Source organism: Balaenoptera musculus, chromosome 7, assembly GCF_009873245.2.
Source record: "Balaenoptera musculus isolate JJ_BM4_2016_0621 chromosome 7, mBalMus1.pri.v3, whole genome shotgun sequence".
In the NCBI taxonomy this organism is placed as follows: Eukaryota; Metazoa; Chordata; class Mammalia; order Artiodactyla; family Balaenopteridae; genus Balaenoptera; species Balaenoptera musculus.
Genome location: NC_045791.1, coordinates 86936447 through 86953849, shown reverse-complemented (window position 1 = coordinate 86953849; position 17403 = coordinate 86936447). Strand labels below are relative to the sequence as shown.

At 33.8% G+C, this 17403-nt stretch overlaps 1 protein-coding gene across 1 annotated transcript in view; it reads right to left on the bottom strand.

Moving 5' to 3' along the window:
* Positions 1–3333, bottom strand: part of CPS1 (carbamoyl-phosphate synthase 1) — a 144369-nt gene extending 141036 nt beyond the window's left edge. Inside the window, exon 1 of the mRNA XM_036859099.1 lies at positions 3061–3333. Coding sequence (XP_036714994.1) covers positions 3061–3186 — 126 coding nt within the window. The 5' untranslated portion in view covers positions 3187–3333. The remainder of the gene's footprint in view (positions 1–3060) is intronic.
* Positions 3334–17403: the final 14070 nt, after the last annotated feature.

Sequence of the window (17403 nt, the reverse complement as noted above, 5' to 3'; positions counted from 1 at the left end):
GGATTGCTTTAGCATTTCTGGGTTTTTTATGATGCCATATAAACTTTAGGATTATCTGTTCTAGTTCTGTGAAAAATGTCATGGGTATTTTGATACATATTGCATTAAATCTGTAAATTGCTTTAGGTAGTATGGCCATTTTAAAATATTAATTCTTCCAATTGAAGAGCATGGGGATATCTTTCCATTTCTTTGAGGGATGACTCAATTTCCATTATTAATGTTTTGTAGTTCTCAGCATACAGGTCTTTCACCTCCTTGGTGAGGTTTGTTCCTAAGTATTTTTTTTTTTGGATGTGATTTTAAAAGGAATTTTTTGTTTACATTTCCTTTCTGATATTTCATTGTTATTGTAAAGAAATGCAATCAATTTCTGTATCTTAATCTTGTACCCTGCTACCTTGCTGAACAGTTTTTACTTTTAAAATATTTTATAGATTTTTAAGCACTGATCATGTGTGATGGTCACACAATTCTTGAAGTAAATCAAGAATTGTTTCCACACTACGGATGACAAAATTTGGGTTCAGAGAGAATATGTGACTTGACTAAGTTCAGAGCATTGAAAAATGCATAAGAAACGTTAGAATCCAAGTCTTTTTATTCCTATCCAGTGTGTTTTCCACTGCAAGGTACAACTGGCTGAATGTAATAATGAGCACTGAAAATTTTAGATACTAATAGAAAAAGACTACTATCTCTAGAGATTTCATATTTTATGGTAGTTGATCATTTATACCCTTGATATCAAATTCCTTTAAAATGTAGAGTACCTTGAAATTCTTTCTTCTTCCTTATAAGTGAAATATAACTGTGCCTATTAACAAGGTACACTCTATAAATATTAGCTACAAACAAACGCATGAGGAAGGACCACATAAAAGTCCAAGTGCGTCACTGCTGTCGTCAAACCCACTCTCCTTGTCCGAAAGTGACCTCGAAAGACATTGAAAAGGCAACCCATTTACACTGCAGTGCTTATATATCTGATCCCAGGGTATCTTCCACAATCCATTTACTATCTATAACTGGCTATAATGTTATTAACCTTTAGTGACTAGTCTCATTGCCCTTCACTGACCATATATAACTATATCCTAATGATTTTAACTATCTTTAAAATGGGATACTCATATAAAAAGAGTAAGTTTAAATATATCTTTCTAAGAGAATTGAGTTTTAAAAGTGAAGGCATGAAGAAAAATTGGTAGAGGACTGTTTCAAAATAAGTTCCCTTGGATTGCTGTATAGAATTTTAATTCACTACTGTGAAGTTCAAGAACTTCTATTTTTCATGCCTGGCATTCCTCCAAAACTTTGGCCAGAAATGATTGAGTATGAGTAATGGCTTTTACACTGTGAAATGATGGCTTATTCCTCCTACAAACTTGTCATTCTTAGCTGTGAACTTTGGCAGACCCTTAAAACAGATCTGCCACCATGAACTAGAACTACTTTCACAGTGGACCATCCACATAATTAAACCATTTTGTTGTAGTTGTGGTTGTATAGAGCGCTTATTATGATAGTGGAGAATTGGCTTCTAGTATCAGTCACATCTATGCCATTTTAAGTAGTTACTCAATTTTTTTTTCTGATGTCTGATGGAGATACACCTAACTCTATCTACCGATTTTTGTGAGAAGAAAAAGATATTCCAAGGGACACAACTTCAAAGTCTTAAAAGACATGTCTAACTTTAGGCAGTACAATTCATCACTATTTATTCTCTCTGAAGTGATATAGGAGTACCCTTGAGATATTACTAACACTAAACTGAAACCAAATATTCACTCTCATAGCTTATATGTAGTCACTCTATCTTTGATGATGGTTTAGAACATATCTCCTTTCTGGCTCTCTTGTTACAATTAAACTGAACCCAAGAAAATGGCTGTTCCTGGGTTTCTTAATTTAGAATGGTAGTTTCTTATACTTTCTCTTGAGATCTTGAGATCTCTTTTTCTTTCTCTCTCTCTCCCCACCATACCTACTCCTTCAGACCTCCTTTCTCTTTCTGTCTCCCTCTTCCTTCTGCTTTTTTTCACCCCTATTTCTTTCCCACGAGAATCTACGGGCGTTGCTTAGCCCTGCAGATATCATTTGGGCTAAAATCATACTGAATCCTTCCTTGAGCAATCTAAGCAATAGAAGCTGGGGAAGTATTTGTAGGATTTTTAGCCAACCCACTGAGCACACAAAGTACAAGCAGTACACTCAAAACTATTACAACCTATGTTTACATCAACAGCTAGAGTTTGGGTTTTTTTTTCCTACTTCACTTTTTACAGCTCTTACTACTATAGAAGCAATATATTTAAAGCTACTGTGATTACTTAAATTTTATATTCACTAAAGATGATTTTCATTAGCAAAGTTCCCTTGTAGTAATTTCAGATTTCTCTGGGAATAAATGTCTTCATAAAGGTATAGGAAGGAACAGAAGTTCCTACAGGAATTTCATAACTCACTGGTGGGGGCGGGGGAGGAGCACTTAATGTTCTCCTCCTGAACCTGCTCCTCAGTTACAGATACACTCAGAGAGACAGGTTCATCAGCTGATAATTGCCTTAGTGTCTTAATCTGCAAAATAAATATAATAAGTTTGTCCTTCTAAAAGAAGAGCTAAGAGGGAAAAGGAAAAAGCAAAGGAAGTGTCTACATGATGATCTGTAAATATCAAAATTATGTAGATATTTTCCTCTCAACATTTTTTCCCAGAAAACTTTACAGTGAGCCAACACAGAATAGGGGTTAAACACACTACCTACAGCCATGTGGCTCATGTACATATAAACAACTCCATGCTTGAACCCAAAGTGTGAGCAATAGTGTCTGGGCACAAGCAGAGCCCTGATAGCCTTCTGAAAAATTTGTTTTCTAAACAGAACACTTACTTTTTTACATATTCACAGGAATTGTGATCCTTCTTTATGTTGGGTGAAAATTAGTAAGTTAGTAGTTCAGAACTATGTTTTTCCTTTGTAAGCGACACCTTTGCTTCATGATAAACTACACCCCATACAATCTTATTTGAATCAATGAATACGGGAATAATACCTTGACAGAAAGGAGCCTGATGCCAGGTCTTGAAAATTTCCATGGATGGTGTGCAGTCACATTGTTTAAGCCAAAACCTGTCTTCAGGGTCTTCACCACTTTGCAAGCTGTCAAAATCCTCATCATTTTGAAGACGTTGATTTGTGACTAAAAATAAATGAAATTGCATATACTTTATGAGAATTTTGCTATAAGATTTTTAAATTAATGTGAAGAAAGCTGGGGGTGTGCAATCTGGTGTTTAAGGCTGACTGCACAATGATCTTTGAAATTCCATTCATTCTGTCATTAAATGTCTTCAGCCATAGCTCCTCCTTCTCTTAAGCCCTCCTCCTGAGGTAATGTCCAGAGATGTTCCATGGACATGTAATACAAATTGCAACACATCAAACACTACCTTCTCCTGCTGAAATAATGCTAGTGTTGTGGAAAACCAGTCATCTGTCAAAGGAATTGCTTATGCAGCTGAATAGAATGATCTAGAAGCAGTGGACAACCTCAGGAATATCACTTGCCCTAAAGAGTAGCAACTTTCTAATAATGCTAAGGATCAAAGGTTTTTGCTTGTGTGAGATGTAATGCCTAATTTGCCTTAAAAGACATTTTGAATTCCCAAAGAAACTGAAGACTTGCGACTTTCTGCTTGGAAAAGACAATGGAAATCACATAGAGTAAAAAGGACATCAGAATAAGTTTTCTCCACAAATATAGAACAAACCTTTCTACATTGCGTTTTTTTTTTTTTTTTTTTGAGTTAATAGTGTATTATTACATTCTTACCATTGCATTGTTCTTTGTTCCAAATTTTAAAGCAATCAGTAATATCAACTAAAACACAACTGGAGCAAAGTAGCCTACTTCTATCCCTCTTAATTTTTCAATTTGTAAAAAGTATATGAAATAATGGTAAACATTGATTTTAATGAGTACACATTCCTAAGTCAAGATTTTTTTAGTTGTTTAATTGTTACATATAAAATTCTCAAAACGTGAATATTTGTGTTTCAACCTGAGTTGAAATTGATTCACTTAGCCCTCAATCCCATGTTTAATCAGGCAGTCAAAGGGTCTCATTGGCTGGAGGAAGCTCTCACTTAAGTCATGTGTTTATGTAGATTAGGAAGCTCTGCAGTATTATCCTTTGATATCCTTGCAAAGGAGGCCAAGAAATAAAGGTTTTTTTCCTAGCACTTTTCACAATGGAAAAGATGACATAGAATGGCACAGAGATTGTAAACTTCATGATGTAGGATGAGTGCTAGAATTAAGTTGGGGGGGGTTGAGGATTTTTTTGTTTTTAAGGAACAAAGTTTAAACTCCATCTTCTTCTGCCTTACTTAATGTATTCATGTATAAACATTCTCTGAAGCCAAACTGTTTCACAGCTCCTGGTGATAGAAGACTGAAAAAACAGTCTCAATCTAGTGTATATATTTAATAAAATAAGTAATATATGGTAGTGTGTCCAAATACAATGGAGAAAGAGAAAGAAAGAAAGAAAGAGAGAGAGAAAGGGAGAGAGAAAGGAAGAGAGAGAAAGGGAGAGAGAAAGGAGGAAAGAAGGAAGGAAGGAAGGAAGAAAAAGATCAACTCCCTTGTGCATGTTCAGTAAAATTTAAATATGTGATTATGTTGAACCATATTATCTTGAAGGATTCAAAGAGTATACCAAATAGATGCAGGGGAAAAAAGCAGAAGGGACAGCATGAGCAATAGCACAGATACATGAAACCATATGGCATATTAAAAAAAAAAAAAAAAAAAAAGCTAAAACAGTCTGCTAAAGCCTAGGTGCACAGTACAGGTTAGGGAAATGAAGAGGAACCGTAACAAGGAAGATTATGTGTGCTTTAAAATGGCTAGTCTTAATCCATAAATAGTGTTCATGGTAGTCATGAAAGTGTTTTGAACAAAGGTGAAATTACTGTGAAAGAAAGATTATGGAAAATGAACTGAAGGAGGATGAAACTAACAGAAGAAAAACTCCCAACTCAAAGAACTAAGAGCTTAGAAACAGAACTTACTGGTTTAGACCAGTAAGTACGATAGGCCGTGGACTCACCCTTGTCTATATACATAAAAAATATAGATAGTGAGGATTTGTCTTTCTCTATAAGAAAAATAACATGTACTTATCACAAAAAAAATTTTAAGATGCACAATAAATTTAAATCAGTCATAGTCCCATTACCCAGAGGTACCCATGCAATGAACACTGTGGTATGTTTCCTCCCTTTATTCCCTACACTTTGGGGTACTAAGGAGTCCAGAACTTAAAGAAGGAAAGACATTAGTAAGTGACTTCATAACCACTTTTAACAGTTGACCAAAAAGCATGGTGAACTGAACATGGTTTTCCAAAAAGATGTCAACAACTTTAGGGTACAATTCCATAACTCTAGAACCTAAAGAAAAATATAAGCCTGAGAATTGTAATGGGCTTTCACTTTTGTCAGTAAAAGGTCCTGGATGTAGGCTATGGTCCATGTTTCTAGTCACCATAATAAAAGAGGAAAGGGAAGAAGATTTGGAGAGTTTGGTTAAATATTCTGAAAATTCATCCATCATGATTCTACAATTATCTCAGGAATTGGAAAGACCAATAAATTAAATGGTGGGTAGTTTCAGATTTGAGTGTTCAGGGTGGACTGAAATCTACAACCAAACTGAAAAAGAAAATTATGTTAGTTAGTGAGGGAGTTCACATTTGGATAGATCAAAGGGGTGAGGTGATAAGAGTTGATTAGTAGTGAATATGAAAGTCATAAAGATAGCAGAAATATTACACTTTTGTGAAAGACATTTTTTCAACACACTTTAAAAGAAAGTATTTTTCAGGTTGGAATGATTTTTTTCTCTGATCCCATTTACATGGTCCTCCTCTCACATAAGCTATCCGCATACAACTAAGCAGGGTAAAAGCATGCACACATGTACACACAGAAGGTTGGCGGAATCTGTATTTGAAATGTATTTTGTATGAGCCAGGTCATTAAGGGTTCTCTAATCTTATAAGTCACTCACTCAAAACAGCAAAATACTGTTTATGAATTTAGCCCTTCTTTTCTACTGATACATTTATTATAGTTATCACAGTTTACAGCATTAGGCTATTTTCCTCTGTACAACCCCATATGGAAAATTAAGAATTATTCAAACTAAACATTTCTCAGTATTGATGAAGTAACATTCTAGTACTTTTTAATCTAGTGCTGATAAAGCATTTTATTTCCTCCATAAAGTGGAAAATGCATATATATATATATAATATATATATATGAATATGTATTTATGTGTTTATGCAGAGAGATTAAAATATGTATGTATATATAGAGAGAGAGCAAGAAAAGTATCCTTAACTAATACAATTATTTATCATTTCGTAAGAGAAATGAAAGCATTCAGCCTTCCAAATCCCTGAGAAGACTTAATTTGATGAATTTGTCATTAGGATATCTGGTATTGAAAATGGTGCTATATCCAGCACTAAGTGGTAGTTATTTTCCTCTGTTACTCAGAGAAATTTGGAAAACACTGAAAAATAGATAATAGCCTACTCCCAAAACATAACCTCTGTTAATATTTTAGCATATCTTCCTCTAGCATTTATTTCTATATACAAGTCATAATTTTGAAAACAGTGATCAACTTGCGTTACGCTTTTGTGAGGTAATATTATATTTAAGGTATGTTCAATGTTATTACATGTTCTTTTCAAACCTTAATTGAAATGGCTACAAAATATTTCATTTTCATTGCTTCTATTGTTGCTACAAAGCATATCAATATTGCCATTTTTTATAAATATTGCCAAATTTCTCTTCAAAAAGAATGTACCCATCTACATACCAATCACAATGTGAATGTCCCTTTCAATACACCCTTGCCAACTCTAGGTGTTATCTTTCATTTGCTTATTTGAGCACAGGAAATGATATTTTGTTTTCATTTGAATTTTAAATTACTAGTGAAGTCGAACACTTCCATATGCCTTTACTTAGTACTATTTCTCCTTTTTTTCTTACATCTTTTTGTTCCCATTAATCCATTCCCATTAATGATCAAGAAAGCCTCTTAAAAGGAAACGTAAAGCAACACTGATTGACAGCCTGTATTTCTACTAATTTCAAGTGTCCTCTTCATTTGGACGATCCATTGATATAAGTAAGGGAGACCTGCTACCATTTGGGAAAAATTAGACCAGCTCATCCTGGATAATAAAGGCTTTAGGTTTTGGAATAAAGAGAAAATAATGGCATTAGTAATTCCTTCTTAAAAAGTACAGAAACTGCCAACAGCTTTCTTGAAGTGTGTCTTACTAAGGAATGAATAGAGACAACTCTAAGAAAGTGATGCATCTTTCAAAAAGTCTCTAATATAGCAAGCATGCAAGAGGTGCTTCTGAAAAATGATTGAATGAATGAATTGGTTCCTGTGTACTGAGTTCCTGCCTGATCAATGACATTTATTTAAGCAGAAAAATAAAATTATGTCAGATGAACATAAGAGGAAGTAAAGATGCTTTGGAATAGGAAAAGAGAGCTGTCAATTAAGAATTATACAAAAGACGATAAATTTAAGGCAAGAAGCAAGGTATGTCTGGAGAGCAAATAAACTCAGAGTAGAAGAAAATAAAGAACCACCCCCTTCAAAAAAGAAGTTCTATTTTGTGTTTGAGCAGGGATGCATGAAGATAGAATAGAAAAGGTAGAAGTGATTATTATGGTTCAATTCTGATTTTTATTAGCCTAATATAACAAGGAACACTGTCACAAGTGGGGATATGGACAAAAAAGGGCTACTCTTTGAAGAAAAGTGGTGTGGATTTGTACCTACATAAAAAAGCAATCCCACTACTGGGCATATACCCTGAGAAAACCATAATTCAAAAAGAGTCATGTACCAAAATGTTCATTGCAGCTCTATTTACAATAGCCAGGACATGGAAGCAATCTAAGTGTCCATCGACAGATGGATGGATAAAGATGTGGCACATATATACAATGGAATATTACTCAGCCATAAAAAGAAATGAAATTGAGTTATTTGTAGTGAGGTGGATGGAGTTAGAGTCTGTCATACAGAGTGAAGTAAGTCAGAAAGAGAAAAACAAATACAGTATGCTAACACATATATATGGAATCTAAGGAAAAAAAAAAAAAGATCATGAAGAACCTAGTGGTAAGACGGGAATAAAGACACAGACCTACTAGAGAATGGACTTGAGGATATGGGGAGGGGGAAGGGTAAGCTGTGACAAAGTGAGAGAGTGGCATGGACATATATACACTACCAAACATAAAATAGATAGCTAGTGGGAAGTAACCGCATGGCACAGGGAGATCAGCTTGGTGCTTTGTGACCACCTAGAGGGGTGGGATAGGGAGGTTGGGAGGGAGGGAGATGCAAGAGGGAAGAGATATCGGAACATATGCATATGTATAACTGATTCACTTTGTTATAAAGCAGAAACTAACACACCATTGTAAAGCAATTATACTCCAATAAAGATGTTAAAAAAAAAAAAAAAAGCATATACTTTCTCTCATCATAGAAACTAGGATAAGCTGGTAGAAAGATTCCTCAAATAAAGTTTGGCCAGGGAGAAGATTTGTCAATAATGACAATAGATGTTAGGTTGTTAGATGATGAGGTTTTTTAATAACCAGATGTCTTTGAAAATCCAATCAAGTAAGACACATTCATTAAGGTCCAGTTGGCATTTTGAGGAATAGAAGGTGAAGAACCAAGTTCCTGAATGTGCTTATCAATCTAACATTTGATAGCATAAAGGTTGAAGTGTTTCAAAGGAAGGTGAAAAAATGAAGCTGGAAAAGAGACCTTGACCCCATTTGTAAAAAAATCTTAAAGAGAACAGGTTAGTTGGTACAAGCAGCATGTGTTTGTAAAGAATAAATCTTATGATACCAATTTCCTGCCTTTAAAAAAGAGACATTATTACCAGACTATGTAGAAACGTTAGACGTAACCGACTTTAATTCACGAGCATTGAGTATATATTCTAGACCATTATTAGGTGCATACACATTTGCTGGAGAATGTATATAAATGTAGGAGGGTGTAGTGAATTACCCAGTGAGTAAAACAAGCTTTCTATGATTTGTGGGATTAGAAGAGCAGAGTGGACAATGCCTTAGAAAGTTGATTCAGAATTCACAGTGACCTTGGCAAACTGAAGACATAGTCAAACACAAACAGATTAAAGTACAAGCAAAGGGAGGTCAAGTGTAAGTTAGTCCAAAAAGAGGAAGAAAAACAAGCTACAAATACAAGTTGTAGAGGACTGATTATATAGAAGTAGGTCAAAAAGCATATGTAGCAGTCATACAGTATAGCAACTGCCCAAAGTTAGTCACAATAAGCTGTAATCATTAAAGTTGTAAATCATTGAATCATAAATTATACAAAGAAGGAAGAATTTAGAGTGAACTTTAAGAAAGAAAACTCAAAGTCACTAGAAAGTTAAATATTAAATAACTTGAAACACAAAAACTAAAATTTTGAGATAACTATAAATTTAAAATCATGTCATGTAGGATTCCTAATCAAAAGCTTTCAATCTTCCTAAAAGTCTAAAAAATTTTTAAAGAGGAAATTCTTGGGTAATAAGTTTTAAAAATCCTACAATAGAAGCTAAAACATTGGAATTTATAACCACAATATATTAGCATATACCTATATCTATATAGAGAGATATATACACCACTTACTATTATGCCAGTAAGTGCAAATAAGTATTTAAATAAATCAATTTTAATGAGTCCAATGATGATAAATATGATCCTGCTTGACAGTTGAGGTACTTGCCATTTTTTGATCACCTACTAAGTGCCATCCCTTGAGCTAAGCACTTGGAATGCCTTTTTTGCTAATCTTAAAAGCAATCTCTGTACTAAATGTAGCTAATAATATCCCTATGTCATAGATGAAGATGGTGAGTGTGTCCCAGAGAGTTTAGCTTGCCCATGATCACACAGCTAATAAGTTGCAAAGCCAAGATCAGAACTCAGCTCTTAGCCAACGTCCATTCTTTTTCCAGCATGTCAAGTATATCTGGGAAAAGCAGAGGCAACAACATGAAATGACTTAGAAAGAGTAGGCTGGTTAAGATCAATTTCGCAGAAAGAATACATGATTGTAGAAGTTGCAATGCTCAGAAATACCATGACATTACCTGGAAATGGATAAAATGTAACTTCAGTAAAAATCAAAGAATGAGAAAGAAGAAAGTATCCATAACTTCTTTGATTTATTGTTATGTTTAAAATTAAAATAATATAAAAAATGAAGAAGGTAATATAGAAATAAAACTATAATTTTTTTCCAATAATCTATCTAGTAGAACTAATTGGCCTGGGAGTCATACTTCTAGTTAGCTAACTGATTCAGCCCAACTTACCTAAAATAGCAAAGGAAATTTTATATTTTTCTGTGTTACATCCTATTGCTTTAAGTTACTTACTTCAGAATCTGAATAATTTAATGCCATTGAATTTTCATGATTGCTCATAAAGTTAGAATTGCTAAATGAATAACCTATTCAGGAACTATTTACTGAGTGCTTTCTATGTATCAGATGCTGTATAACAGGAAACAGGATTGTTTTCAACTAAAAGATACTCTGTAGGAAATTAATCTCTTTTTAAATGTATTGCCTAAACTATCATCAAACAGAGAACATAATAATTATGTAATAGTTTTATATACCTGAAAGTGATTTTTAAAATCATCTTTTCTAATTGCTGTTTTATAGATATAAGAAATAGATATCTAAATAAGCCAAAGTTATCTCATTATTTTTGAGTTAATACCAAATCTAAAGCCTTTAGTAGAAATCGCTGTAGAAAAGTAAGTTCCTAACAATTACTACCTTTCAAATAGAAATAATTTTGTAAATGATGGAACAGTTAGTGAAAGAGACTAACAACTACATAAATCAAACTCTACACTTAATTTTGGCCTAAACATGCCTACAACATAAATTTCATAAAATGGAATGACTAAATCATTAGGCAATTGTCACTCTAAAGAGTAAAATATTTCTAAGGAAAATTAAACAATTTAATTCATCACCAGCCTTTTTTGCAAAATGATTATCCCTGCAACAAAATCATCTTGTGCTGAACAGAACAAACAGCTCTGATGGGCTTGTTAATTCTTAACTTTTGCCAAGAGTAAACACAAAAGATTTTGCAAGGCTCTAAAGAGCAACCCTAGCCATGAGGAGGGGTTACCCATGGTACTCCAGGTCATGTGCTGGGAGAGTACTGGATCCTCTTTAAATTAAATATATTTGAGGATCACAAAGAAGCAAGTTGTGCAACGTGTCTTGAAATTTCCGACCTCGTGAAGTAAGGGGCGGCAGGTTACATGGGAATGACGTAGAAGACTTTTTTTTCTAAACTAAAAACAGGTCACCCACGCACATTCCTACTCTACCCCCTTTATAGTATATTTGCTACGTTAAATCTGATTTCTTTCATGACCTCTCCTGGACCAAGTTCCCTTGAAAACTTGGTCCAGGAAGGTATATTCCGCCCTCCTAACTATCAGATCACCACTCTCACAAACAGTAAAGTTCCATCTTTCTAAACTAGTATTGCAAATTTCCATGAATGGACCACACAGCTATTTCTTCTTCCAGATTTGGAGATTCCTAAATTGGGTCATTGAAAGGTGGGGTGCCTTTTTTTATTTTATCGAGGTTAAAAAATTTTGGAGGAAAGTAATGCTGTAGAGGGAAAAAAGAAAAACAAGAAGGAGACAGAGAAGGGGAGAAAGAAGAGGAGGAAAAAAAATCTTCATCCTTCAATGCTACAAACTGCTAACAGTCAAAAATGCCTGTTTGGATTTTAACTGCTGACATTCCCTGGGGTGTTGAAGAATTAAGTGTTTCATTCTGGTATTGTTTATTTGATGTCATTTACTTTTAACCTCTACTTGACTTAATCAAGATCATCCTCAGCTGAAAGGAAAAGGGAAATATATAATGTTGTTGCTATTGGACTCAAGGGATTGATTATTTCAAGAGAACATTCTTGAAAGCTTTGCAGACCGAAAAAGCACGGGATTGAGCATTAAAAAGTTGCAGACTGTGTCAAGGTTTCAAAAATTTGTTTTTAAAAGCTAATTGAATGGGATTAGAAGTTGAAGTTAATCAGTAATAATAAAAATCCGACAAAAGAAATGATTAGACATTTTGTAAAAAACAGTAAGACAAATGAAAGAAATAAAGTTGTATAAAGGAAGAAGTATTATCACCATGTTACTTACTATGGATGGGACACCAATATGTAACTTGGAAAAAACAGGGTTGTCAAGTTAGAAAATATTTGTACTAAAATTGGTGACTGCATTCCTCAAATTATTAAAGACCCTGACTTAAAAAGTCACTTGTCCGTACATGTCTGTTTTTCTACCATTAATTAACTGGATTAATTATTACTTGATTAATTAATCAATACTTCTTTATTATAACAAAACAAAGAGAGTTTTTAGGGACATAGATTAGTTATAAATTATTGCTACTCCCAACACAAACCAAGGATTCTCTCAAAAATATATCTCGTTCTTCTCCAAATTTGCAAATAGTAAAATTATACATCCTTTAGATAAATTGATTGTGTGATGAACCTTTAAATAAAAGACAGGTCTTTTATTAGGACAATTTTTTTCTTATTTTTCTATTCATATAAGTTTTGAAGAATTAATAGCTAATGAAAATTACTGAAACCTTCAACTAAAGTTCTTTTAGGGGTGTCATTTAATTTCCCTGTTCACATGCAAATCAGAGCACCTGTGATCTAATGACCATTCTGTTAACATTATATGAAAAGAATTGCTATCCACTAGACTACATAACTCTCATCTTTCATTTTTAATGTACAGCGTAAGAAAAATTAGAAATTTCTTTATTGTGAAGATATCCCGATACAGATCTTGCTAATACTTAAAAGCAATTGAAATATCACAGTGAACTGAGAAAACAGAACTCAAATCCAAGAATAAACTTTTTTAATGACTCAAAATTAAACTCCTGAATTGGCTGCATATTTTGCAAATTGTCTTTGCCTTTAACTCTCTGTTTAGAGACCAGAATCAATTTCAATGAAAATCAGTCTTTTAAAGAGAAAATACTTCTTTTAAAATAATGTTTACCTTTAAATAAAAATTGTTTATCATGTTAACTGACAAAAAATGACCAAATACATCTATGAAGCACCATCATTTTTTTAGCTGTTATTTCCAGTCCTTGCAGTTTATAAGTAGAGTCTTTGGCTCAGTTCCTGGACAGACACAAGGATGTAGGGCAGGGACGGTAACGGGCCCAGATGGCTCTTGAACATTGAAGGTAGGACATACAGCTATTTCACAATGATGCTATAAGAAATAAAAGCGAAGTCCTATGCAAAAGAGGGGTGGGATAGGGAGGGTGGGAGTGAGAGGCATGAGGGAGGAGATATGGGGATATAGGTATATGTATAGCTGATTCACTTTGTTATAAAGCAGAAACTAACACACCATTGTAAAGCAATTATACTCCAATAAAGGTGTTTAAAAAAAAAAAATTAACACTGAAGGCTAAGACTGACTCCTGGCTGAGACTAGAGCCATTCAGTAATAGGAGGGTCCAGTTCTGCTGATGTTCATTTACCACCTTCAGCTATGGCCAGCAGCTAGAATCCAAGGCATCTTAGTATTCCCCATCTCTGATTACCTTTTTCTCTTCTTTTCCTCATCCTGCCACACAAATTTCACCAGAGAAAATGCTTAGGACATGATAGAACGAGTACAAGGAACAAGAAAAAAAGAGGAGTCAAAGGAAGAATGTGTGATTATAAGACTATACATTTAAAATATGTAAATGAATCTCACAGTGACTTGACACACTGCCAATGGTGTCAAAGACCACACAACTTCTGTCAACTGAAGTTTTCTCTTTATAAAGTTGAGTTGATAAAGAAAACTATGAGGAATAATTAACAAAACAGATTGTGAATCATTTAGCCAACATAAGATGATGCAGTATTTTACTTGATGAAGAAATGTGAGGCTGTACATTTGTTAGATTAATTTTCTCAACTTTTCTATATCCTGTCAATCCTTCAAAGCCATGTGAAATCCTACTTCATGAACTTTATCTACATCTTGTTTGTACCATAGTTAAGTTGCTATTTACATACTCTTATTTCATATATTTTCCTGATTAAAATCATTAAATAGCTCCACATTGCTTCTTGACTACAGTATAAAGCTAAAAATACAATATATACTCTTTTCCGCTATTTTAGGCTCTTTTATACATCATTCATATTGTGTGATCCAAAGTAGTTTCTCCATTGTCTCTGTTTTATATGAACAAATTGGAAATAGTAGCAACTGTGACCTCTCATAGGCCATAACTCTTTCCTTCAATATTTATTGAAGGCCATTTATATGCCAAGGACAATGCTAAATCTTAGAATAGAAATAAGACTCGAACACAGACTTGTCCCCCAAAAGCTCACTCTTGAAAAGCCTTTCAGGTTTATTCTTAAAAAGAGATATGACATCTATTTTCTACTCTCAAGACTGAGCAATAAAGAATAACAAAAAGAACTGAAGACCTAAGAAACTCAAGACCTGTGAGACCCAAGCATAACATTCCAAATCAATATTCCTCTCCAGCAGCACTCCCAGGATGAAATGCACTTTATGAAGTAAAAACCCCTCATATCATCTTTCACTTTCCAAAGGAGTTGACCCACACCTTAGAAGCCACTTCAGATCCAACAACTTCTCAAGAGAACAAAAAGAATAACGCTTCTTCACCAGCCAATTTTGACTAAAGGGTGTAGTGATCAACACTGAACTAATTAACGAGAGAAAACTGCATATCCACTCCACATGTAACTACAAAGAACAAGGAATAAACCATAAACTCTCACATTAATGTCTTTAAGAAACCAAATGCTTTCTGAAAAACACATGAAAGAGAAATTTATGATAAAACGCATTTTAAATAAGTTTAGGTTAATATTGAATTATAAACACTTAAGGCCTAATATTTAAAAATAGCAAATTTTAAAATAAATAAAATCCCAAACACCCATGAAATTATAAATGTATAGCTACTATAACACTCAATAGGAATACCAAAATATATTTAATTACTAAATGGTAGAGAAAAAAGTAAAGGCTCATACCCAATTTATATTAAAGTTACAAGGGTTTAAAACTCAGGAATAATAAAATTTCTCAAGAGCGCCTCATCAGAATCCAATGAATTACTCAGCTCACCACTGTTCCTTCTTTTCCAAATCTTGAATATGAGCAGCTAAGAAAAGATGAGCCACATCAAAATCAAAACAAACAAACTTTTGACTGCTAAAGCTTATACACAGGATGGCTGGAAACAGGATTGCCATGTCCAGGCCCAAGTCAGCAAAGTCCTTTTTTAAGGAGATTAATCTCTTTCTTCAGGCTTGAAAACCTTGTGCTATGTCTGGGAAAATAACTACTCCACTACCTTGATACTGGACTCTGTGCTTCTTCCAGACCTAAGATAAGAGACTTTTCCTTATCTCCTCTGAAGAAAATACATGGCTCCAAAGTCCAGGAGACAGGTTATATTCTAATACCAATAGAATTAGAAGCCTTGCCAGATCACCTGACTTAGAATTAGTAGGGAGGGCGAAAAAATAAAAAAGTACTAGACACTTTAATTCAATTAAAAAAATTCTTCAAATTAACATATTTCTTCAGTAAATACATTCCTAAATATCTTGATAAATTTCAAGGTGAAATATGACAACCATTCTTTTACATACTTAATATATTGTACTTCAAAATATCACACCACACTTTGACTTAACCAGCAGAAATACACTCCTATTTTATTTGCAATTATATTTCAAGGCTGATGTCATTTTTCTTCTACTTCAAGGATTATCTATACACTCAAACTAATGTGAGGAAAATTCTTGTTAAAGCCAGTTGAAAATAATTTATGGCTTTAAACATATTTTAAGTAATATTTACGTGTATGAATGGTACCTGAAGAGTTAAGTAAAAGGTTACACAAAATGTTTCCCTAGAAGGACTCAAAGCATTCTGGTTCCTATTAATCTTCCTTCCATATGTTAAAGTCTTAGCAATCAGCAGAATTAGGATTTTTAATATTAAGTGTATAAACCTTTCTTCAAATGAGGAAGAAAAACATAACTGTTTATACAAGTCAACTCAAAGCCCCAGAATGAAGCTGTAACATGAATTAATTCTACCACAGTGACTGTTATTTAACCTTTGTCCTTATCATTTTCTCATAAGGAAATTGAGAAAGATTAATGACCATGAAAAAAAGAGTTCTTGGCCTAAAGGTGTATCTCATCAAATGTGCTATGTGCAGAGAAGGAATATTTATAGTACTACATTTCAGAAGGAATTTTCCAGTTTTACAAACCTAATGATGTGGATATATTCCCAATATGTTTTCTTTAACCACTAACAAGTGTGCAAAATGCTAAACTAGTTAAGAAGTAGAGGCAAATTCTATCCCTGGTTCTGTTGTAAACTTGTTCTATTCTTAGCCAAGTCAATTAACCTTTCAATATCCCAGTTTCTCTAAAAACTGGGCAAGTCAATGCCACATAAGTGACAGAGATGTGTGAGTTAATGAGAGAATATCTACCAAGGCTATGATCTCAGAAGAGAGCACAAAAGAACATCAATTTGATTAAACATCAAATGACCTTATATTAATAGCCTTAATAGAATTGTTAAGGGATAACCAGAGAACACGTGAGTGTTTCTTGATCCTCTGATTTTGTATGTCTAATTTATTCATCATTTATCCATTCATTCATTTATTCATTCAACAAGTTGAGTATATTTTACCACATACCCAATACTCCATTAGGCAATGATGAAGTGAACTGACATGGCCCCAAACCTCATGATACCTCATAGGAGATGTTTGCAAATATGAATGAATCAGGGCTTTCAGTGTATTAAGACAGTTTAGTAATTAATCACATAGCATATAATTACAAATTATATTACAATGTATAATTACAACTCTACAGGAGAAAAGCAGGGTATTTAGCTAGAAAATAATAGTGGAGAACAAAATTTAGATTCGATGGTTAGAAACAGTCTGAGGAAGTGATATTTAAGCTGAAATGGAATGATTCATATTAATTAAATGGGTAATGTTAGAGGAAAAGTATTCTAGCCAGAGGGGACACCATTCGTGAAGACTCTTAGCTGGGAATTGATGATACCTTCCAGGGACTGATTGGTGGGATAAAAGGATGCTGAACAAGGGAGGAGTATGACATGAAG